Below are 22,997 nucleotides of genomic sequence, written 5' to 3' on the forward strand. Positions count from 1 at the left end.
TGTTGGCCCTGTTCCTTCAGAGGCTCCGCCCTGAGCTCAATGGTCCAGTAGGAAAACAGACTAAATTAAAAGCTACCTATCTAAATGCAATTGGTCTCCTAATAAAATCCTATGGTAAATTAAAAAAAAAGAAAGAAACAAGGCTGTTGAAAGATATCAAAGCTTGGACACAAAGTCACATTGAACCATTTCATTGATTTATGCATCCAAGAAATATTCACTGTGCAGCTCTGCGTTGTACCAGACAGCATTCTGGGTGCTGGGGACCCATGAGCAGGCAAGACAAAGCCACTGCTCACATAGAGCTTGCATTCTGTTTGGGAGTGGGTGGGGAGGGAAATAGGCAATAAACAAAGAAGTGCATGTGCACACACACGCACACACACACAAACACACACACGCATGCCACAAGACTCTCACAGAGAACATTAAAGCAGAATGAGAAGTTTGGTAAGAGGGGCAGCAGGGTGTCTGGGAGAGTCTTCTCTAATAAATGACTAGATATTTCAGTAGAGAAGCAAGTAAGAGAGCAGTCTATGGGGATATTTGGGAAAAGAGCATTCTAGGCAGAAAGAACCACAGATGAAAAGGCCCTGAGCAGGAACAGCTTGGATGTGCTCAAGGGGCTACAAGGAGGTGAGGATGTCTTGGACCAGAGCCTGTGAGGGGAGAGGAGCAGGCGATGAGATGCCCCGGGTAGCCAGGATAACCTTGTAGGGCCCTCCAGGACAAAGCTTTCACCCTGAATGGGTTAAGAAGCAACTGGAAGGTTTACTAGGGAAGGACAGCAGGATCTGGGAAATAAATCTTCAAAACATGGAAGACTTTCTAAGGTCTTGGCTTAAAGTGATTACACATACATTGTTTTAAAGAATTGCAATGTTACTTTTGTTTAATTCTTTACCACAATGTGGGTTCCATGAAACTAGGGCCTCTGTCTCTCTTGTTCATCAGTGGATCTCTAGGCCCTAAAACACAGAGGAAGCACTCAAAGAATATTTGTTGAATGTACAGGTAAATGAATAAATGCATCAATAGCATCTTTGAAACGATCCCCTTAGCCCAAAAGGCAGAATCCCTTTCTTAAACCACCACTACTCAAACTGGCCGAACGGTTCACTGCCATTTGCACAGTTCAACTGCACCTTGAGTGTTCTAAATAACTTGCGCTTTGCTACATGCCCTAAGGAATAAAACTTCTTTCACAGCTTGGCAATACATTTATTTCTCTGGGAATCTGTGATAAGCAGTGTTTTAATAAACGAAAAAGAGGAGAAAAGTAAACATACGATTTTTATAAAGTTGCCATAGCCTGTCACAAAACTTGAAGAGGAGGTTATTTTTAAACTATTTTAAATGGCTGTGGGAGGAAGGGCTGGGATTATGTCCTGGGAAGTACTTTAGTACTTTTACTCCCAGAGGCTTCAACTAGCTGTCCACCAGGGGAAAGGGCACTAGGAAAAATAGTTTCGGCTGTTCCTGGCCTAAGAAATATGGTACAAAATGGGCTGCTTGGACTCCGAGTGCAATATAAGAATACAAAACTGAACCATCACATGGACAAAGTCACGGAATCTGGGGTGTCTGGTCAAGAGGTTTAATTTCATGCATATTTTACAGCTTGTCCTGTTCAGAATGGAAAAACCAATAAAAATAAGCCTTAAATAAGGATGAGAAAATACATGTACATCTGTTCTATGAAAATAAGCCTCCCAGATACTGTTTTTTGCCCGTAGGGATATAACATAAGCAACAACCAAACCTGATCAGTTACTGAGTTCAATGAGGAAATGTTGAAATTTACTAATAAGTAATGGCTACAGTCGACGTATACAGGAGGTTACAGTTTCATGTCTTTGTTACTGCTTACAAGCATACAAATGTTGCCAGGTGTATAATGCTTTAATTGCATCCTCTGAAAAGCTTTCAGGGTGATACAAATGTTACTGTCTTACTTTCCTCCACCAAAGAGTCAAAGTGTTTCCTAGTTTCTTTCTCATACATCCACCCCAAAAAGACTCTTCCTTCAGGGATCGGGGACAATGTCACCAAGGCTTTGCCTCATAGGCCACTGCAGAGCAGTTTTCCCCGAGCAAAACTTGATACTTTTCGTAAAATCCATGTGTTTGATGAGATTCATGTTTTGATTAAAGAAAAGTATGCTTCCAAGTGTGGGTGTGAACTAGAGTTGGATTATAGAAAAACACTCTTTGCAGAATGCCTCCAGAGGAAAAAATATTTAAGTCCATTGGGCAGTGGGGAGGTGGTGAGTAAGTAGGTCAAATGAAATGTTTGGATTGAGAAAATTCTTTTTATTCTCAAATTTCATGGAAGTTCTTTCAACATACAAACCTGTGGCCACCTCCTTTTGCAATGATGATGATAAAAATAGTAAGAACGGCTAAAATTTACTACATGCTCATTATTAAGGGCTTGCAATATATTCTCTGGTCAGTCTCTAACAAGCTACACATGAGGGAACTATGGCTTTGGGAGACCTCAAGTAACTCATGCAAGATCATACATCTGCCTATAGACAGCAAGACCATGAATGGGGTGGGGTACTGGCAAAGGATACGTAGAAATCAAAGGAGCAGAACTGAGAGTCCAGAAAGAAATCCATGAATCTATGGTAAAATGATTTTTAACAAGGGTGCTAAAGAAATTAAATGGAGTAGGAAAAGTCCTTTCAGTAAATGATGCTGGGACAACTGGAATTCCACTTGCATTTGGGCCTCTACCTCGCACCATATACAAATATTAAATTAAAATGGATCAAAGACCTAAACAGTATAAATCATTGTGAACCTGGATTAAGCAATGGTTTCTTAGACATGGCACTTAAAGTGCAAGCAACCAAAGAAAAATATATAAATTGCACTTCATCATCATTATTATTATTTTTAAACAGAGTCTCGTTCTGTTGCCCTGGCCACAGTGCTGGTGCCGTGGCGTCAGCCTAGCTCACAGCAACCTCAAACTCCTGGGCTCAAGTGATCCTCTTGTCTCAGCCTCCCGAGTAGCTGGGACTACGGGTGCATGCCACCACATCTGACTAATTTTTTTGTATTTTTAATTGCCTGGTAATTTTTTTCTATTTTTAGTAGAGACAGGGTCTTGCTCTTGCTCAGGCTGGTCTCAAACTCCTGACCTCAAGCGATCCTCCCACCTCAGCCTCCCAGAGTGCTAGGATTATAGGCGTGAGCCACTGTGCCCAGCCCCAAATTAAAACTTCTGCTTCAAAGACAATAAAAAGTGAAAAGACACCCCATGGTATGGAAGAGAATATTTGCAAGTTATGTATCTGATATCTGACAAGGATCCAGTATCTAGAATCTATAAAGAACACTTACAACTCAACAATAAAAAGCTAGATAACCCAATTAAAAAATTAGCAAAGGCTTGGAATAAATATTTCTCCAAAGAAAATATATTTACAAATACATAATAAGCACATAAAAAGATGCCCCATATAATTAGCCATCAAGGAAATGCAAATCAAACCACAACGTGATACCACTTCACACCTTTAGGATAGCTGTAATCAAAAAGACAAACAACAAATGTTGGTGAGGATGTGAGGGTATTTGAACCCTCTTGCATCACTGTTGGGAACATAAAATGGTGCCTCTTTGGAAAACTGTCAGTTTCTCAAAAGGTTAAGCATAGAGTGACCATATGACCCAACGATTCCATTCCTGAGCATATACCCAAAAGAAGGGAAACACATATTCACACACACACAAAAAACCTTGTACATAAATGTTCATAGCAGCACTATTCATAATAAACTAAACATGGAAACAACCCAACTACCCATCAACTGATGAATGAATAAACAAATGTGGCTATATCCAAACAGTGGAATATTAGTAATAAAAAGGAGTGGAGTACCAATATATGGTACAATATAGTTGAACCTTGAAAATGTTATTGTAAGCAAAAGAAGTTGGTCACAAGGGGAGCACAGGTTGAATGATTCCATTTATATAAAGTGTCCAGAATAGGCAAATCTGTGGAGACAAAAAGTAGATTAGTGGTTGTCTGGGGTGGGAAAGAGAAAAAGAGGGAATGTCTGCTAATAAATACAAGGTCTCTTTCTGGGGTGGTGAAAACGTTCTGAGATAAGACAGTAGTGACAGTTACACATTGCTGTGAATACAACAAAAACCACTGAATTGTACATTTTCAAAGGGTGAATTTTATGGTATGTGAATTATATCTCATTTTTTAAAATTATGTCAGAGTGGGAAAAAAACCCCATATATTTAATGAGTAAATGGCAGAGTAAGAATTTAATCTGAAAATCTGACCTTGGAGCCACACTGCCTCGTACTACGATGCTAACAGCTGATGTACATTTGCCAAATTAAGTATAGGTGGAATTCATTCATTCATTCAACAAACTCATTCACTCAGTAATATGTAGTGAGCACTTGTTTGTGCCAGGCAATGTATTTGCTTGCTTCTTTATTGTGGTAAAATACACAAAATACAAAATATCCCATTTTTAAGTGTATAATTCAGTGGCATTAAGTTCATTCAATGTTGTGTAATCATCACCACTATCTATTTCTAACCCTTTTTAATAACCTAAAACAGAAACTCTATAACTATCAAGCAATAACTCTTATTTTCCCTTACCCCCAGACCCTGGTAACCTTTATTCTACTTTCTAAGAATTTGCCCATTCTAGATGCCCCTTATAAGTGGAACCATACATTATCTATCCTTTTTTGTCTGGCTTATTTCACGTAGCATAAGGTCTTCAAGGTTCATCCACATTGTGACAGTATCAGAACTTCATTCCTTCTTTGTGGCTGAGTAATATTCCATTGTAGGTACAGACCACGTTTTCTGCATCCATTCATCTGCTGATAGACACCTGGCTTTTTTCCACCATTTGACCATTGTGAATAATGCAGCTATGAACACAGGTGTACAAGTATTTATTTGTGTCCCTGTTTTTATTGATAATTCTTTTGGGTACATATCTAGGAGTGGGATTGCTGGGTCAATGGTAATTCTATGTTTAAGTTTTTGAAGAACCACCAAACTGTTTTCCATAGTGGCTGCACCATTTTATATTCCCTCCACTAGGAAGGTTCCAATTTCTCCACATCTTTGCCAACACTTGTTACCTTCCTTTTTTTTTTTTTTTTTTTTGATAATAGCCATCCTAATATGTATAAAGTAATATCTCACTGTGGTTCTGATTTATATTTCCTAATGGCTAATAATGTTGGGCATCTTTTCACATACTTATTGGTCATTTATATATCTTGGAGAAATGTCTACTCAATTCTTTTGCCCCCTTTTGAAAACTGGGTTGCTTATTTGTTGCTGTTGTTATTGTTGACTCATAAGTATATTTCTTTGTTTTTTTTAAAACAGATGTAAACACCTAAACTTAAAAACAGAGAAAGAAAAGCAGGATCTTTCATATTACAAAGGAATCACCCAGTACACCTTTAAATACTGCAGTACTCTCATACTGAGAAATGTATTTGTTTAAAGTCCATGAGCTTATTAAGTCTTAACGGATGATAGGAAAAGGTGATAAAGATAAAAGTACATCATGTATAAATACCCTTATTTCCAGCAAGTATAATTATACATGATATAATAAGTATATTTATACATGACATAGCATAAGATCTTAAATATTAAGTTGTTCTAAAAAAACAATGAAATTCACAGGGACATATGGCCTAACATACCAACATACGGTTTATATGAAAATTTTCTAGAATTTGTATTTATTGACTGAATTTATTTACATTGGACTATTTTCAAAAGTACTTGAGACATTAAAAAAATATATATGATTAAAACAAAAGAAGTAGCCCTATAATAAAAAGTGTTTCTCTCATGTATTGTCATTCTGTAGTTTCTTAACAGAGTACCTGGATCTTACTAAGGAAATTACTTTCATGTCTAATGGGCTTCCCAATCTCAGGACGCCCAAAACTGAGTTCCTGATTCCTTCTCACCCCACACCCAATTTCCTCCTCCTATTGTCCTTTTGATTTCAGCGATCCATCCTTCCAGTGCTGGGATCAGTAACTTTGGAGTTATCCTTGACTCCCCTTTTTCTCTCCTCCCATGTGTACTCTAACAGTAATTCCTCTCCACCCTACTTCAAAAATGGCTCTCCCACCTCCAACTCCTACCATCCTGGTCCCCAATTCCACCAACTTTTGCCTGGTCCTCTCTTTGCATCTCTGCCTATCCCCTGCCACCTCTGCCAGCTCATTTTTGCCAGATGTCCCGTTAAATGTTAAGTCACGAGTTCAAATCTCTTCCGAGTGAAGGGCTGTACATTACCTGCCCTTCTCCCTCTCAAATCTCACTTCCTACAACTACCCCACTCCGCACTGGCTGTCTGCTACTCCATGAATATTCCAAGCACACTCCTACTTCCAGACCTTTGCATGAGAGGTGTCCTCTGCCTGGGACTTCCCTGGAACTTAGACATGCAGATGGCTCATTCCCTCGCTGTTTTTAGGTCTCTGCTCAAATGTCATTTTATCCAGAAAGCCATATTATCGTCACATATTTAAAAAAAAAAAACTCTAACTCACCCCAAACCCCATGCCTCTCCCCTTTATATTTTTTTGTGTTTCTCCACAGCATTTTATGTACCTACACACACACACACACACACATGCCATACACATTCATATAATCAAATCCCCCAAATTAGAAAGGTACTTGGCAGCTTGCTGCACTTCTATATAAACACTGAGTGAATGAATATGGATTCTTAAGTCCTATAACAGACCATGTGTTCTCTTCACTCAAGCCTCACTCAAGACAACCAGACTTCGACTTTTGCTAGACCTATTAGAATTGAAGATTTCAGAAAGCGTGGGTGATTTCTGAGGAATGTTTAACCACAACTTCTGTGATTATTTGGCTTAGACAATCCATTCTTACTTGGAAAACTAAAAAAAAAAAAAAGAAACAAAAAGAAAACGACTGCCACAGTTATAGTTTTAAATAGATCGTTTCATTCCAACAAACTTATCAGCCTTGTTGTTAAAGCGAGAGAGCATATTTGATATGACACAGACTACCTCCCCAACAGTTGTTCAATATTGGGCAATAAAGGAGTGTAACAATTGGACAATAATCCATCTTTAGACAGATCCAAATCAAAACACAATACTGATGTGGGTACTTTTGAGAAAATCAAATTGCAATAAAAAGAAAAAAAGGAATGTATGAAATACAGAAGCATCTCATTTACCGAGAGGCAAGAATGCCAACAGGACTGCAGAAGGTTTGGGACTAGGACTGTACAGCCACTGAGAACCCAAACTGCTTTCTCTCTTCCCATTCTCAACATCTAACCACAACATAGTGTAGATGTTAGGAACACAAATTTTGGGGCCACACGGCTTGGTTTTGAATCCTCATTCTGTCTCTTCCAGCCCACTAACTTATTTAACTGTAGTTTCCTCATCTGTGAAGTGTGGATAACAACAGAACTCACCTCCTAAGGTGGTTGTAAAGACTTAGGGTATTAATACATATAAACCTATAGAATGGTGCCTGCCATAATATCTATAGCTATTTAAGGATTTTCTTTCATCAGAACTATTCTTGTATTGCTCTTGTTATAAATAACCACAAAAAAAATAAGTTCAATCTCACCAGTAAAAAGATAAACCATACTTCACATATCATTCAAAAAAAATTTTTTTAAGTTCCTTTGCTATACCAGCAAACATGATTCTAGAAGAAAATGTAGCAAAAGGCATTTTTAAATGTTTTAAAGATATATAGAAATATATACAGAAATTGAACCAAATATATGCCTTAGAAATTTGATCTGAGGCAATAGAGAGATCTATACAATAATTTAAATGCACTGGTGTTTATTACAGTTATACTGTGGTGACAAAATGGAGACAAATTAAATATAAAAAATACTAGGAGATAAACTGCCAAGAACTAGGAAATGTCTGAGATTTTAACCAGCTCACAATCTAACTGGTAGCCACCCACAATTGCATGGATACTGATAAAAGACACAAGACTCCCGGGTCAGAAGCAAAGAGTGTTGTTATTCACTGCACATCAGGAAATATGAGTGCCTTGTTCACATTAGCTCTCCCTTCTCCCACCCACCAAGTCTAAGTGGCCGTACAGAGTAGCCCATATAAAGGCTGCACACAGAGTGGAACCTCATCATACATGAGGAACCTCAGAGCTCATAGTTTAAGAAACACTCATCATAGAAGAGGCTCATGACAAACCTGACCAACCTTTGCCCCCAAGGAAAACATTACCTTTATTATCCTGAACAAAACAGGATACTAAGGAAGAAACTAAATATTTATCTCTTCCAAGGTTGTTCACTATAAAATCATCCTTGAAAAGATAGTTCAAAACAGAAGTGCAAAAACACAAAAGACTCAGTGAGAAATGCCTCCAGACACTAAATAACTTATGGTACATTCATACATTGTGAGACTTTATGGTTATGAAAAATCACTTTTCAGAAAAATGTTTAATAAAATGAGAACAATATTTATGGTATGACATATTAAAAACAGGCTCTCACCCACCACTATTACACACACAGAGAAAGAAAGAGAAGAAATAGACCCAATTGTATTTTAAATTGCATTTCTGTTTATATGTAAAGGGCTGATAAATATATACACAGCAGTAGTTTTTTCTAGGTGTTGATATTATGCATAATTTTTATCTACTTTCTGCTCTTTTGAACTAATTTTCTTATAATATATTACTTTTATAATCAGAAAAAGGCTTTTTAGAAAATATACATAGATGCGTCACCAAAAGCACAAGTGACAAAAGAAAAAATAAGTTTGACTTCATCAAAATTAGAAATTTTTGTGCTTCAAAGGATACCATCAAAACAGTGAAAAGAAAAACTACAGAAGAATGGGAGAAAACATTTACAAATCATATATCTGATTAGGATCCAGAACCCATAAAGAACTTTTGCAACTCAATAATTAAAAAGATATATAACTCAATCAAAAAATGAACAAAGGATATGAATAAGCATTTTTCCAAAGAAGATATGCAAATGGTCGATTAGCACATGAAAAGATGCTCGACATCATTAGTCATTAAGAAAACGCAAATCAAAACCAGCATGAGATATCACTTGGCACCCACTCGCATAGTTAAAATAAAAATGACAAGTATTGGTGAGGATATGGAAAAATTGGAACTGATACATGCTACAACTTGGACAAACCTTGAAAACATTGTGTTGAATGAAAAAAGAAGGCCACGAACAGCCACATAGCATATGATAGATGAAATGTCCAAAAAAAGAAATACACAGACTCATAGTGGTTACCATAGGTGAGGAGAGGGAGAAATATGGAATGGCTGCTAATGAGTATGGGGTTTCTTTGGGGGGTGATAAAAATGTTCTAGAATTAGATAATGGTAATGGTTGTACAACTCTCTGAATATACCAAAAAAAGCACAGAAATGTATTCTTTAAAAGGGTGAATTTTATGGTATCTGAATTACATCTCAATAAAGCTGCTAATAAAATATACAGACTGTATACACACACTAAAATCATCAACTATTAAAATGTAAACATAAATAGGTAATTTAAAAAGTAACAAAATGGTCAGTAAACATTTTTGAAAAAGTTTCAAACCGGACGTGGTGGCTCATGCCTGTAATCCTAGCACTCTGGGAGGCTGAGGCGGGTGAATTGCTCAAGGTCAGGAGTTTGAAACCAGCTGAGCAAGAGCGAGACCCTGTCTCTACTATAAATAGAAAGAAATTAATTGGCCAACTAATATATATAGAAAAAATTAGCCGGGCATGGTGATGCATGCCTGTTGTCCCAGCTACTCGGGAGGCTGAGGCAGGAGGATCGCTTGAGCCCAGGAGTTTGAGGTTGCTGTGAGCTAGGCTGATGCCACGGCACTCACTCTAGCCTGGGCAACAAAGTGAGATTCTGTCTCAAAAAAAAAAAAAGTTTCAACCTCATTAGTAATAAAAAATACAATGAAAGAATGAAGTGCTATTCTCCCCTTCAAATTAGCAAATTTTGTTAAATAAAGCAATGGTACAGTAAGAAAGATACTATATAACCTGGAACTGAAAATTTTAAATGATGTAACATTTTTGGAAAGTTACAGGTAGCATATCTGAACCATAAAACTGTTCATCCTGACATGGTTATTCTATCCAGAGCTCTAACCTAAGGGACTAATGACATTCGCAGATAGTAACAAATGAGCTGTCCATCACAACATTATTAAATACCCTCTATATGCAGTCTGTATTACTTTTATAACCTGAAAATTACTATCTGCTAAACAGATAAAAGGAGATAAAGCACCCTTAGTGCTGATGAGAATGTAAATCTTCACATTTACATGTGTCCCCTACTGATGTCCCCATGTCAGAGAACACTTGCAAATGAGATTGCTATTTTCAAATGAATATAGAATTCATGATGATAAATTGGTGAGTTTGACATTAATTCTAGGCAAGATCCTGATAAAATGGGTTAATAGAACTCTGTATGAACCTAAAAAAAGGATCCCATCAATCAGCAGAGACATCATGGATTTACTCAGTCAACATTTCAGACAACCTCCTTCCCTTCTTTGATGAGCACTTTGGAGGGGTGATAGAGGATGAGTTTTTCAACTGGTAGATGTCGCCACACTGAGAGAATCTAGTCAATCTGCTAGCAAGATCAAGACAGTGAGAGAGGGGGCAAGGTGCTTAAGCCACTAAGAAGTCACAACTGCCTAATTTCTTGGATGAGATAATGGATGAGGGAATAGAAAGTAAGCTCATTAAATAGTGGATGGTAACAAACTTACACGAATAGCAGATGTGCATCAGGACCCAAATCTAAATCCAATGAGATAACATTCAACACAGGTAAGTGTAAAATAGTATCATTCAAGGCTAACTACTAATGGGTACTGGATTTCTTTTGGGGGTGATAAAAATGTTCTGGAACTGGATAGTGGTGATGGTTGCAAAACATTATTAATATACTACAATCACTGGATTATATACTTTAAAATGACAAAATGGTGAATTCTATGTCATTCAAATTTTATCTCATTAAAAACAAATATAATAGCAAAATCTATTCTGTAATATATATGTATAAGATACATCAACATCCACAGATACTTAACACTAACACTAAAAGAAGATTCATAATACTGTCAAGTACTGGATACAATGCACAAGAGGCCTAGATTACTAAATCGAATTCTTAAAAATGAAATACTGAAATAAAGAAGTATCCATCCCTTCAATTATGCAATTGTTAATTTATTTACTGCATGCTTACTTGGTACAAATCACTGTGTTACTACTTGCTACAGATACAGGATGAGCAAGATAAAATCTCTGCCTTCATAGGACTTCCAGTCCAGCAGGGGAGCTTGATGTTAAACAAATATCACTGAAATAAACATAATTAATTGTAATGAGGAGCCTATGGAGAAAAGTACAAGGTTCTCTGGTAAAAAATACAATAGGCAGATTTCACAAAATGAGCCTGGAGAAGTAGGAAGGGCTCAGTCCACACAGGGTCTTACAGGCCACTCTGGGAATTCCCGCTTTCTGTCCTGGGTACCAAGGAGAGCCACCCAAGAATTTTAGCAGGAAAATAACATGATCAATTTGTGGCATAAGAGCATCACCTAGGCCCATCTGTAGAAAAGGGATTAGAAAAGAGCAAAAGAGTAAATTAGGAGACCTGTTAGGAGGCTATAATAGCCCAGAGTTGGAGGTGGGGGTAGGGATGGAAAGCAAGAGAAGACATTTTCAAGGTCTATTTTGGAGTTTTGGAGGTTTTCACATATTCTATTTTAGAACTCAAATTTGCACAGGTGGGAAAGATGCCTTCCAGAAAGACCAAAGCATAAGAAGTAGAGATTACTTAGCCAGGATCCTGGACACATTTGCATCAATCCAGCACCAAAGCAAATCCTACAAACACTTCAAGCTACTTCTGGGTGCTCTGAAGTCTTTCCATATAATTAAGTAGTACTTGAACCCAAATGATTCCTGAGCTTCTAGCAAGTTTTCAGAGTGATAAACAATGCCAGACAGGGAAGTAGAAATACAAAAAGTTCACTGTGATGAGTACAGGTAATGCTTGATGTCCTCACTTCAACCCAACTGCAAACTAGCTTGTCTTTGGAATGGTTTTTCTTTTTCCTATAGACCAACCATTCTGAGAGCAAAACACCCTGCTTAGCATATGCTCTGTTAAAGGCTTCAGTTAAACACATACACACACACACCCAGAAAGAAAAATGTGCAAAGCATTCCAGATTATGCATGTGCATCTGTCTCCCTAAACTGCACCCCAGAGACAGAAGCAGAACACAAAGGCTGGGATGGATATTACGTAGTTTACAAAGAGTAAATGAATGGCTTCCATTGTAATCAGAAAGCAACTGTACATTACACATGCAGACATTTCATTGCTTCTTAAAACAAAACCCCACTACCCATAAGGATAAATATTGCTTCAAACCCACAGTGGGTCAGAGAAACAAATTTTGTGTATACTCCTAGCAAATCCAAGACATGAAACCAAGAAATCAAAAGCAATTGACACATTCAGTTCCCCCATTATAGCGAGCAAATAATAAAGATGAATATGATCATTAACAACTACATATTTTACAATGCATGCTCTGTAAATCATCTTGTTCTGAGATTTTTTCATTTAGGCTGTGAAAATTATTAATAACTTTGCACTTAAAAAATGTAAAAACAAAAGGATGCTATTTAGCCCCAAGGAATCATTCACCTTTATCACTGTTATCATCTTCATTCAGCTGCTTTGAGATTGTAATTATTTATTACAACATATATATTTATACAACTACCTAAGAGCTATTGCAAATGCTGCTGGCCTTTCTTGACTTCCATGTCAAGGCACCCCTTCTAAGAAAGCTCCCCTTGCTCTTCATGGCATAGCTGATCCATTCTCCCCTCTCTATCCATGGTACCTTGTACATATCTCTATCATACAATGACAAATTTACAACTGCCTCCCTTCAGCCTGTGACTTCCTGGATGCTCCCAGCACTTAACACAGAGCCTGATACAGGAAAGGTTCTCAAAGGCTTGTGGAATGAAATGAATGAATAAATGAATCAGATCCACCCAACTTCCCTAATTTCAGATTTTTTTCCCATCTGCCTTATCCTAAAGGTTAATGACCCCTTCCAATTCAATGACAATTCAGACAATTCTCCATTCCCAGCCCCCAGCCCCGCCCCGCCCTCCTGCCAAGTTCTTTTCATTTCCAGATAGAAGACAATTTCTAACCTGAAGTACTACACTGCTTAGAGGAGGAGTATCTGTAAAAACCAATTTTAAGAACACGTGAGAACATTATTTGCTGTTCACATTTACGCATATGACTTTGTACCAGGTGAGTTTGAATACAGACAAGGCCTTTACTCCCCAAAATTCATATTCTATGAGAAAATGACATCTAGTGCCATGTAACCCTGTCATGCTTGCTACTGATATTCACATCGAATATATTTTATAAAGGGTCCCTTTCATCACAAAAGAAGACAGGACGCCCTTAGCAAGGGCAGAGAGAGTCCATGAGTTAAATCCATCATCGTCAAATAAATTATTTAGTACCACTTAAACTCTGAAAGCTCTGAGCCACCTAGCCTGTGGTTTATGGCACTATCTTCTGAGTTTACAATTTCCCGATTGTGAAGCAACAATTTAATTCCATAGTGCAAAATCAATACAATTTAAATTTACTGTTGGAACCGACATTCTCCAGTAAACTAAAGGACTTCTTATTCCACTGACATGAGGTCATTTTAAAGCTGCTTTTACAAAGAGGGACTCAGGAACCCTTCCAAAATGTAGGAATGAATCTGCTTGCCGGACATAAGGCAAAGCAATTGCCCTCCTGCCCCTGACCTCTTGAAATGAGTGGGCTCCCTGAAGCCACCCAACTGTGGCCTCTCTGACCGAGCTTTGACCTGATCCTCTAAGGGGCCTGGATTTCGAACAAGAGAGCATCTTGGCAACCAACGCAAGAAACTGCGGTGGTAGCAACAAGAGACAGCCAATAGGATTTTAAAATATATTCTTCCACTAGTTTTTAGGGTTTTTCTCAGACAGGAACATCGATCATCGTTTTCATTCTAAATGATATCATCAGAACAACTATGAGCAACAAGGTTTGGTGCAGCGGTGGACGGCACCAAAACACCGGTTTCCGGTGTTATTTCACCAAAATGATCAGGGACCAGTCGTTTTTTGTTAAGTGGGAAAAGCTGGCGTTAAAACACACGCGTGCGTGACGAATCTGTAAGCTGCATCCTCTTCTCCAAAGAACGAAACAGACTAGAAAAGGAAAGAACACACCATCATGCAACCTACAGTGAATATCGACCGGCAGCTCTGGCCAAGGGCCCCCGCGGCTGCTGGCGTGAGGATGGCGAGGAGGCAGGCCCAGTCGGGTGGACTCGACCCCCGGGATTTAACCAGCTTCCAAGCGCATTCAACGCATCTGCAATGAGCTCGTTTTCCTTGCACCTGTCACCGAAAGGCTTGTTGCCCTTTCAACTGCTCGGAGCAGCCAACAGCTAGAAGAGAAAGCCCAGTGCCAGGCCAGAGGGCAGCGCCTACCGGCAGCCAGTTGCTAGCAGACAACTGGGGTTCCCTCCCGTGCACCCCACATCCACTGCGCACCCCCCAAGGACAAGAGGGGAGATCCAGCGGCAGCGCAGGCGAGGCCTGTGAGAAGCTGCAAGAGGGAGGCCACCTCCCAGGGCCCCCGGAGATGCTCGGGCGCAGCGTGCGCCTCCCTCGCTCCTCGCGGTCCAGGCTCCGCCAGCGACCCGCAGGGAGTCCGACCTCCCGAGCGCTCAGCATCCCTCCTCCTCCTCCTCCTCCTCCGCCCGCGCTCGTCCTACCCACCTTGGGCGTGCGGATGTGCTCCATGGCGGGCCCGCGTCTGCAGGGTCCGGGGCGGGCGCGGCCTCACGCACCTGCGCGCGTCTGCGGCGCGGGGAGGGGGCTTCGCGCCCGTGAGTGGGCGGGGCGGCCGCGAGGCTTGGCTCCGCCCCCAGGTGCGGCCGCTCCCGGCGTGCGGGGGCCCCGGGGCTCCCGCGCGGCCCTAGAGCGCGCGGCTCTGCGCAGCCTCACACCTGTACTGCCCGCAACCACCGCGCCCCGTCTCGGGCTGGGGGCGCCAGAGCCGCTCGCGCGATGCCGCAGAGCCGCTGTTCCCCGGGACACAATGGGGGCCTTGTGCTGGGTGTGGCCTCTTGGAGCAGAGATGAATACGCGGGGCTCCAACGGCTTCCTTCCAGGGCATGCCAGGATAGGTGGCATTTCAGGGTGGGGCGGGCAAAAAGGCTGCCACGCACACTCGAGACCCAGTGTGGTCTAGCTCTGTCTGCATATTTCAGCACTGGCGCAGCCGGCAGAGCATTTAGCATAAGGGTGGAAATAGCAGGAACAGTGTAAGTGCGCATGTTAAGTCGGGCATCTCACATCAACCTGCGACTTCGCTGTTGGAAGCGACGATTTTCCCTTGGCAGGGTTTTGGGAGCTCGTTTGCCACCTTCATTTACTTTTAACTGAAATAGGAAACAGAGATACAAAGCATCCCTTATGAGGGATTATGTTTCCATTTATGATAGTAAGAGCAGTTGTGGCCATTTCTAGTATTGGGCCATTGGGAAAAGCCAAAGACTTGACTTGCAGCCCTAAGTGTACAACACTCCACCATGGCTAAGATTTTTCTAGAACTGTGAATAGTTATTGGAATAATATCTGGTGGATTTTTTCCTAGCTCATACTCAGCCTTCCCACTGGATTGTGAATTCTTTGACTGTAGAGACTGTTTTATGTCTCCTTTTATCTAATGCCTAGTAGGCACATTGCATCCTTCCAAAAAAAATGTTTGTTAAACCAATAGGGTGTTGAAATTATTTTAAAATTCCAGATCCCCTTCACATATCTTCTACCATTTCATCCTCCTACCACTCTAGGAGGCAATTAGAACAAGTACTGTCAACTGCCATTTGCATATATCAAGATTGACCCAGGGTATAATTTCTTCCTTATTAAAGAATGCCAGGAATAGAGTCGGGCCACTCTGATGCCAATTCACACACTGGCCTCACTCTGCTCATTTATAAAATGAGAAAGTCACCTGCCTACATAATCTCAAAGGTAGCTTCTCTCTCAAAATTCCATCATTACCAAGAATCTTTTATCCGTTTTGGGGGAAACATTCTAAATGGGCAAATGACCTCATGCTTGATGAGTAATTTTTGCATGCAGGTACTTCTGACCTGTTGCCTATTACAACAAGTTTAAAAAAAAAAAAAAACACTAATTGGTAGATGAAGAGAGGTAAGTGTGAACAATTTAAGTAGACTAATGTTAAGGAAAAAAAATCCCCAAATTAATTTAAAAATACATTTTACACTAATAATAGTTATAGAATTGGGCTTAGGTTAAAAGGAATCAAGAATTATACTCAGATTGTTAGGATACACTACATAAAACATGTTAGAAATAAAATGATAAGGAAATAAATTTCTATGAGCAAACATTTGGGTTTGATCTAACAATTCTTTGAGGAAGACTTCTCAACTTGTCCTCCAGCACCCATCACTACGGAGGTTGTTAGATCACCAACTGTGGTCATTCCTAATAGCCACATTGAGCCTTCTAGTGGATCTCCCCACCCAGCCCCCAAACTTCACTGCTGCCCCCAACACTAGCCAGCAGGGCAGAAGAGATTGAAAAAAGCAACAAGAATTGGAGACAATAAAGTGAAGAACTCAAGAGTGTATGGCTGCCTATATTCATCCTAAGTAAAAAAAAGAGCAAAACCAGCCATTTATTTACTCAATAAATATTGCTGTTCTTTAACTATTGGTCATACTCAAGGTATCATGAGATATGCTGGGAGACTAAAGGGAAACTCAGATGAGAAGGGTACTAAATGCTATGACTGAGATATGGCTGACGCCAAGGAAATGAAAGGCAGACCAACTAAGGTGGTGACAGAGCGTGTGGAAATGCCAAAGGGGCCTCAAGAAGCACTGTCTACTTCCTACATTTTCCATATTACTTCGAGAAAAATCAATGGATAGACTCAGGATCATATAGTCAGTTCTTGAAGTTTGATATCTGATGTGTCTGCAATGAACCAGAGGCCATTTGGATGACAATTCCATGTTGGAGCCTTCATGGAGCTGGAATCTCTCCATCTGGTCCCAGGCCAAGAATTGAGAAGGGGAGAGGGAAAAAAGCTTATTTCTCCAATTTTACATAATTTGCAGATGGATCCACACCCAGATTTACACTAAATCAGCCTATGTCCAAGGGGTTGGAAAATGGTTATTTTTCTCTGATATTTATGACTCTTGGATGGAAAATACATGTATTTCAACTAAATATATTTTCACCATTAAGCAAATGTCAGACGATAGAGTTAAGACCTAATTACCTGCTTATTCACCAAACTCTTTCTTCCCTTGGTACACTGTGGTTGTCCTCATTGTATCACCAGTGTCTCATGTTTCAGTGATTTGTACCTTTGGGAAAAGGTAGATATTACTGTGCACATCAATATTTAACTCTCCTGTCCTTCCTGGACACACAGAAGACTATACTTCTCAACATCCCTGCTGTTGAATGGGGCCATGCAACTAGTTCTGGCCAATAGACCATGGAAGTGGCTTGTGCCACTTCTAGGCCAAGCCTTGCAAATAAATCCCCTGTGTGACCCTTCAGTGCTCTTTTCCCATGTCTTGATGATCTGGAAGTCACATGTTGAGAATAAAGAGAAAATAGAAATAATGAATTTGCTGTCAGTATATGAAAATAATAATCATGAATTTGCTCAGAGGCTATGGCCCAAAAGTATTCAGTATTAGATTGAAATGAGACAAGAGAGAAACAAACTGTATCCCAGAGTCATTATTAAAAGAACCACTCTAGAGAGCCACATCAGATTCTTTTGTGAAGGAAAAGAAAACACATTTTTTGTTGTATTTGCATGAAGCCATTAAGCTTTCAAGGTTAATTCATTATTTTAGCCTATCCTTACTTAAATTGTACTGACTTTATAGAGAAGGGGAATTTGAGAGAAAGTCAAACTAATACAGTCTCTGCCTTTTGTGTTTCTGATTTTTTTTTTTAAAGGGATTTGATAATGTCTTTAAAGAGCTCTAAGGACACTTACCATAGGTGAGACCTAAATTACTTGATTATGCATTACCAAATGTCTTCTAGAGAACTTCTTTTTAAGAAGTTTTTATTGCATAGATATTCCAGTTGCCAGTATTATTGCCAAAGGAATTTTTAAATAAAAACTTGATATTAACTGGGAAATTTCCCAAAATCCTGTGATCTTTAGTGGCCTGAGATTTGGATATTTACCAAAAACACTTGCAAGACATTTTCCAGAACACTTACATTTCTCCTGAGGCAACTCAAACTTCTAATTTGGCAGTGAAGCCAAGAAGTGTCACCCCAAGAAGTGGGGTTCTTATTTGTAGTTGTTATTGCTAATAACTACAAATGCAGTTAAATCCTATTCAGCGCTATGAAATCCAAGTGGTCCATGTTATGTGTGGAGGAGGGCGCACTTTGCTGAACAAGCCCAGCCCCAGCCAGAAATGTATTTGTCACTCAGTCTGATAGGGTCAGAACTGAATTTGGGGTTCTGCCTGGTTAAAAAAAAAAAAAAAAAATATATATATATATATATATATATATATATATATATATCCACACACACATATATATATATACACACACACAAACACACCAATAGCATCTTCTCCTTTGGGATTTTTATGAGCTTGATGATGCAAAGTATCAATGTCTTCTGTGGCCTTACCCTAAGCCAAAGATGTAGAGAAAAAACACTCAGTGGATTGCAGACAGCTCTGCCCTTTCTCTAGGAACCAAAAAGGAAACTCAAAGGGCAACATGAAAAAGAGCACTTACTCCAAACAGTCAAGGTTTTAAAATAGTCTCCCCCAGAACTATGAAGCTACTAGAATAAAACATGGTGGAAACTTGTCATGACATTGGTCTGGGCCAGGATTTTTTGCATAAGAACTCAAAAGCACAGGCAACATAAGCAAAAATAGACAAATGGAATTACATCAAACTAAAAAGTTTCTGCACAGCAAAGGAAACGATCAACTGTGTGAAGAGACAACCTATAGAACAGGGGAAAATATTTGCAAACTACGCCATCTGATAAGAGGTTAATATCCAGAATATGTAAGATACTCAAACAACTCAATAACAAAAACACGAATAATTTGATTTAAAAAGGACAAAAGACCTATGTAGAGATTTCTCAAAAGAAGACATACAAATTGCCAACAGGTATATGAGAAGGTGCTCAACATCACTAATCATTAGGGGAAAGTGAACCAAAACTCCCACAAGCTATCATCTCACCTCACTTGTCACGGCTATTATCAAAAAGACAAAAAATAACAAATGCTGGCAAAGATGTGGAGAAATCAGAATGTTATACACTGTTGGTGGAGATGTAAAAAAAAAAAAATTTTAAGTAGAACTACCATATGATTCCACAATCCCACGACTCAGTATTTTTCCAAAGGAAATGAAATCAGTATGTTAAATAGGTATCTGCACTCTTGTGTTTATTGCCACACTATTCGAAACAGCCTAGATATGGAATCAACCTAAGTGTCCGTCAAGGAATGAATAAACAAAATGTGGTGTGTGTATACACAATGGAACACTGTTCAGCAATAAAAAAGAATGAAATCCTGTCATCTGCAACAATATGAATGGATGTGGAGGACACCATGTTAAGTGAAATAAACCAGGGACAGAAAGACAAATACTTCCACATGCAGAACTGTCCCAAAAAATAAAGAAAAAAGAAAAAAAAAATAGAAAGACAAATACTACATGATCTCACTCATTTGTTGAATCTTAAAAAGCAGATCTCATAGAAGTGATTACCAGAGGATGGGGAAGTAGAGGGGAGTGGGGATTGGGAGGAGAGATGGATCAACAGGTACAAAATTATGGTTATGTAGGATGAGTAAGTTCCGGTGTTCTATTCCATAGTAGGGTAGTATAGTTAACAATATCGTATTGTCTATTTCAAAATAACTGGAAGAGAGGATTTTGAATGTTCTCACCACAAAGCAATGAAATACTAAATACCTTGATTTGATCATTACACAATGTATACATATATCAAAATATCACATCACCACATTGTACCCCATAAATATGTACAATTATTATGTGTCAATGAAAAAAGAAATAAAACTTAAAAAAAGAAAATATATATATTTAAAATTTTTTGCAGAGACAGTGGCTTGCTATGTTGCTTAGGCTGGTCTTGAACTCCAAAATAAATTTTTAAAGGTTCAAAATATAATAAGAAAATAAAATAGTTTTCTATAATTTGTTCTCGCTCCAGGAAGACACACTGCTGAAGCCCAAGTCTATGCTTTCAGGCCACTTTCTATTGCTTATTCTTTTTCCACTTCCATCCCTACAACCATCACTTTGATGCAGATAATTCCCATATCAATATTTCTAGTCCTGCATTCTCCCCCTACATCACATATTATATTTCCATCTACCTGTTGAGTCCTCCTACACTTGGACATGCCATCAATAACCTGCATGTCACAAACCAGTGTAATTAAGAACATAGGCTTGGGAGGCAGGCAGACCTATATTCAAATCACAACTCTGGATCCATTGGTAGTTCTACTTTTAGTTCTTCGAGGTATCTCCATATTACTTTCCATAGAGGTTGTACTAGTTTGCAATCCCACCAGCAGTGTATGAGTGTTCCTATCTCTCTGCACCCACACCAGCATTTGTTGTTTTGGGACTTTTTGATAAAGCCAATATCACTGATGTTAAGTGATATCTCATTGTGGTTTTGATTTGCATTTCCCTGATGATGAGAGATGTTGAACAATTTTTCATGTGCGTTGGCCATTATTCTGCCTTCTTTTGAAATGTTTCTGTTCACGTCCTTTGCCCACTTTTTAATGGGGTTGTTTGATTTATTTTTTCTTGTTGTTTTTCCTGAGTTCTATATAGATTCTAGTTATTAGCCTGTTATCGGATATGTAGCATATAAGTATTTTCTCCCATTCTGAAGTTGTCTGTTGGCTCTAGTTTCCTTGGCTGTGCAGAAACTTTTTAATTCGGGAGGGTCCCATTTGTTTATTTTTGTTGTTGCTGTGATTGTTTTTACCCGAAGGGAAACAAGACATTCTATAATAAAGACATCTGCACTCGAATGTTATAAACATTATAACATTATAAGCAGTACAATTCACAATTGCAAAGATGTGGAAACAACCCAAGTGCCCATCAATACATGAGTGGATTAATAAAATGTGGTATATGTATACCATGGAGTACTACTCAGCCACAAAAAATGGTGAAATACCTCTCGTATTATCCTGGATGGAGCTGGAGCCCACTCTTCTAAGTGAAGTATCTTAAGAATGGAAAAGCAAGGCCGGGCGCGGTGGCTCACGCCTGTAATCCTAGCTCTCTGGGAGGCCGAGGCGGGCCGGATTGCTCAAGGTCAGGAGTTCAAAACCAGCCTGAGCAAGAGCGAGACCCCCGTCTCTACTATAAATAGAAAGAAACTAATTGGCCAACTTATATATATAAAAAATTAGCCGGGCATGGTGGCGCATGCCTGTAGTCCCAGCTACTTGGGAGGCTGAGACAGAAGGATCGCTCGAGCCCAGGAGTTTGAGGTTGCTGTGAGCTAGGCTGACGCCATGGCACTCACTCTAGCCTGGGCAACAAAGCGAGACTCTGTCTCAAAAAAAAAAAAAAAAAAAAAGAATGGAAAAGCAAGCATCACATGTACTTGCCATTAAATTGGTGCTAATTAATCAACACTTATATGCACATATGAAAGTAACATTCATTGCATATTGCTTAGGTGGGAAGAGGAGGTGAGGATGGGTAAATTCACACCTAACGGGTGCAGTGCACACTTTCTGAGGGATGAGCATGCTTGTAGCTCTGTCTTGGGCAGTGCAAAGGCAATTTACATAACCAGAGCATTTGTATCCCTGTAATATTCTGAAATTTTTAAAAAAATCACTGCACAGGCAACTTATTAGCTATGTGACCTGGATCAAGTTATTCAACCACTCTGTTTTAGGCTTCTAACCCACAAAGTGGGGATAAATGATATTGCTATGGTGTGAATGTGTGTGTCTCTCCAAAAATGCATATGTTGACACCCTAACCCCCAAAGTGAGGGGGCCTCTGGGAGGTGGAACCTTCAGGTATAACCTTCACTAACCTGCCCCCATGAATGGGATTAGTGCTTTTATAAAAGAGGCCTGAGGAAGATTCCTTAGCTCTTTGGCCATGCAAGGTTATAGTGAAAATATAGACACCTATGGAATCAAGAAGCAGGCCCTAACCAGACATCGAATTGGCTTGTGCCTTGATCTTGGACTTCCCAGCCTCCAGAACTATGAAAAACAAATTTCTGTTCTTTCTAAGCCACTCAGTTTATAGTATTTTGTTATAGTAGCCTGAATGGACTAAGACATGTAATATAATCTTTGCAATGCTTTGTTTCTCAAGTTGAGCAGTAGGTATATTATATATGAGTGTTCATTATATTACTCCTATATTCTTATATATGCCTGAGATAATTCAAAATAAAAAACACAGTTAATAGCAAAAATGGTGGATAATTATACCACCTTCTTTGGGTGGATGTAACAATCCAGTGAGATTAAGCACATAACATATTTTGTGACAAATATTTGCTGAGGGCTCACCTTGCACCAAGCACTGGAGATAAAAGTGTGAACAAAAGCAAGCACAGTCCCTGCCCTAAGGTGCTTCAGTCTAATAATATCAGCTCTTGTTATTAATATCTTCCACCTAATACCAATTTTTCCTCTTGACTTCATGATTTCTTTCAT

The 22,997-nt window shown here is 39.2% G+C and overlaps 1 protein-coding gene across 1 annotated transcript in view; it reads right to left on the reverse strand.

The window, feature by feature from the left end:
- The window catches only part of MTMR7 (myotubularin related protein 7), a 91,921-nt gene extending 76,878 nt beyond the window's left edge, over nucleotides 1–15,043 (reverse strand). Inside the window, exon 1 of the mRNA XM_012785006.3 lies at nucleotides 14,959–15,043. Coding sequence (XP_012640460.2) covers nucleotides 14,959–14,982 — 24 coding nt within the window. The 5' untranslated portion in view covers nucleotides 14,983–15,043. The remainder of the gene's footprint in view (nucleotides 1–14,958) is intronic.
- Between the last annotated feature and the right edge of the window lie 7,954 nt (nucleotides 15,044–22,997).

The sequence above is a fragment of the Microcebus murinus genome, chromosome 24 (genome assembly GCF_040939455.1).
Source record: "Microcebus murinus isolate Inina chromosome 24, M.murinus_Inina_mat1.0, whole genome shotgun sequence".
In the NCBI taxonomy this organism is placed as follows: Eukaryota; Metazoa; Chordata; class Mammalia; order Primates; family Cheirogaleidae; genus Microcebus; species Microcebus murinus.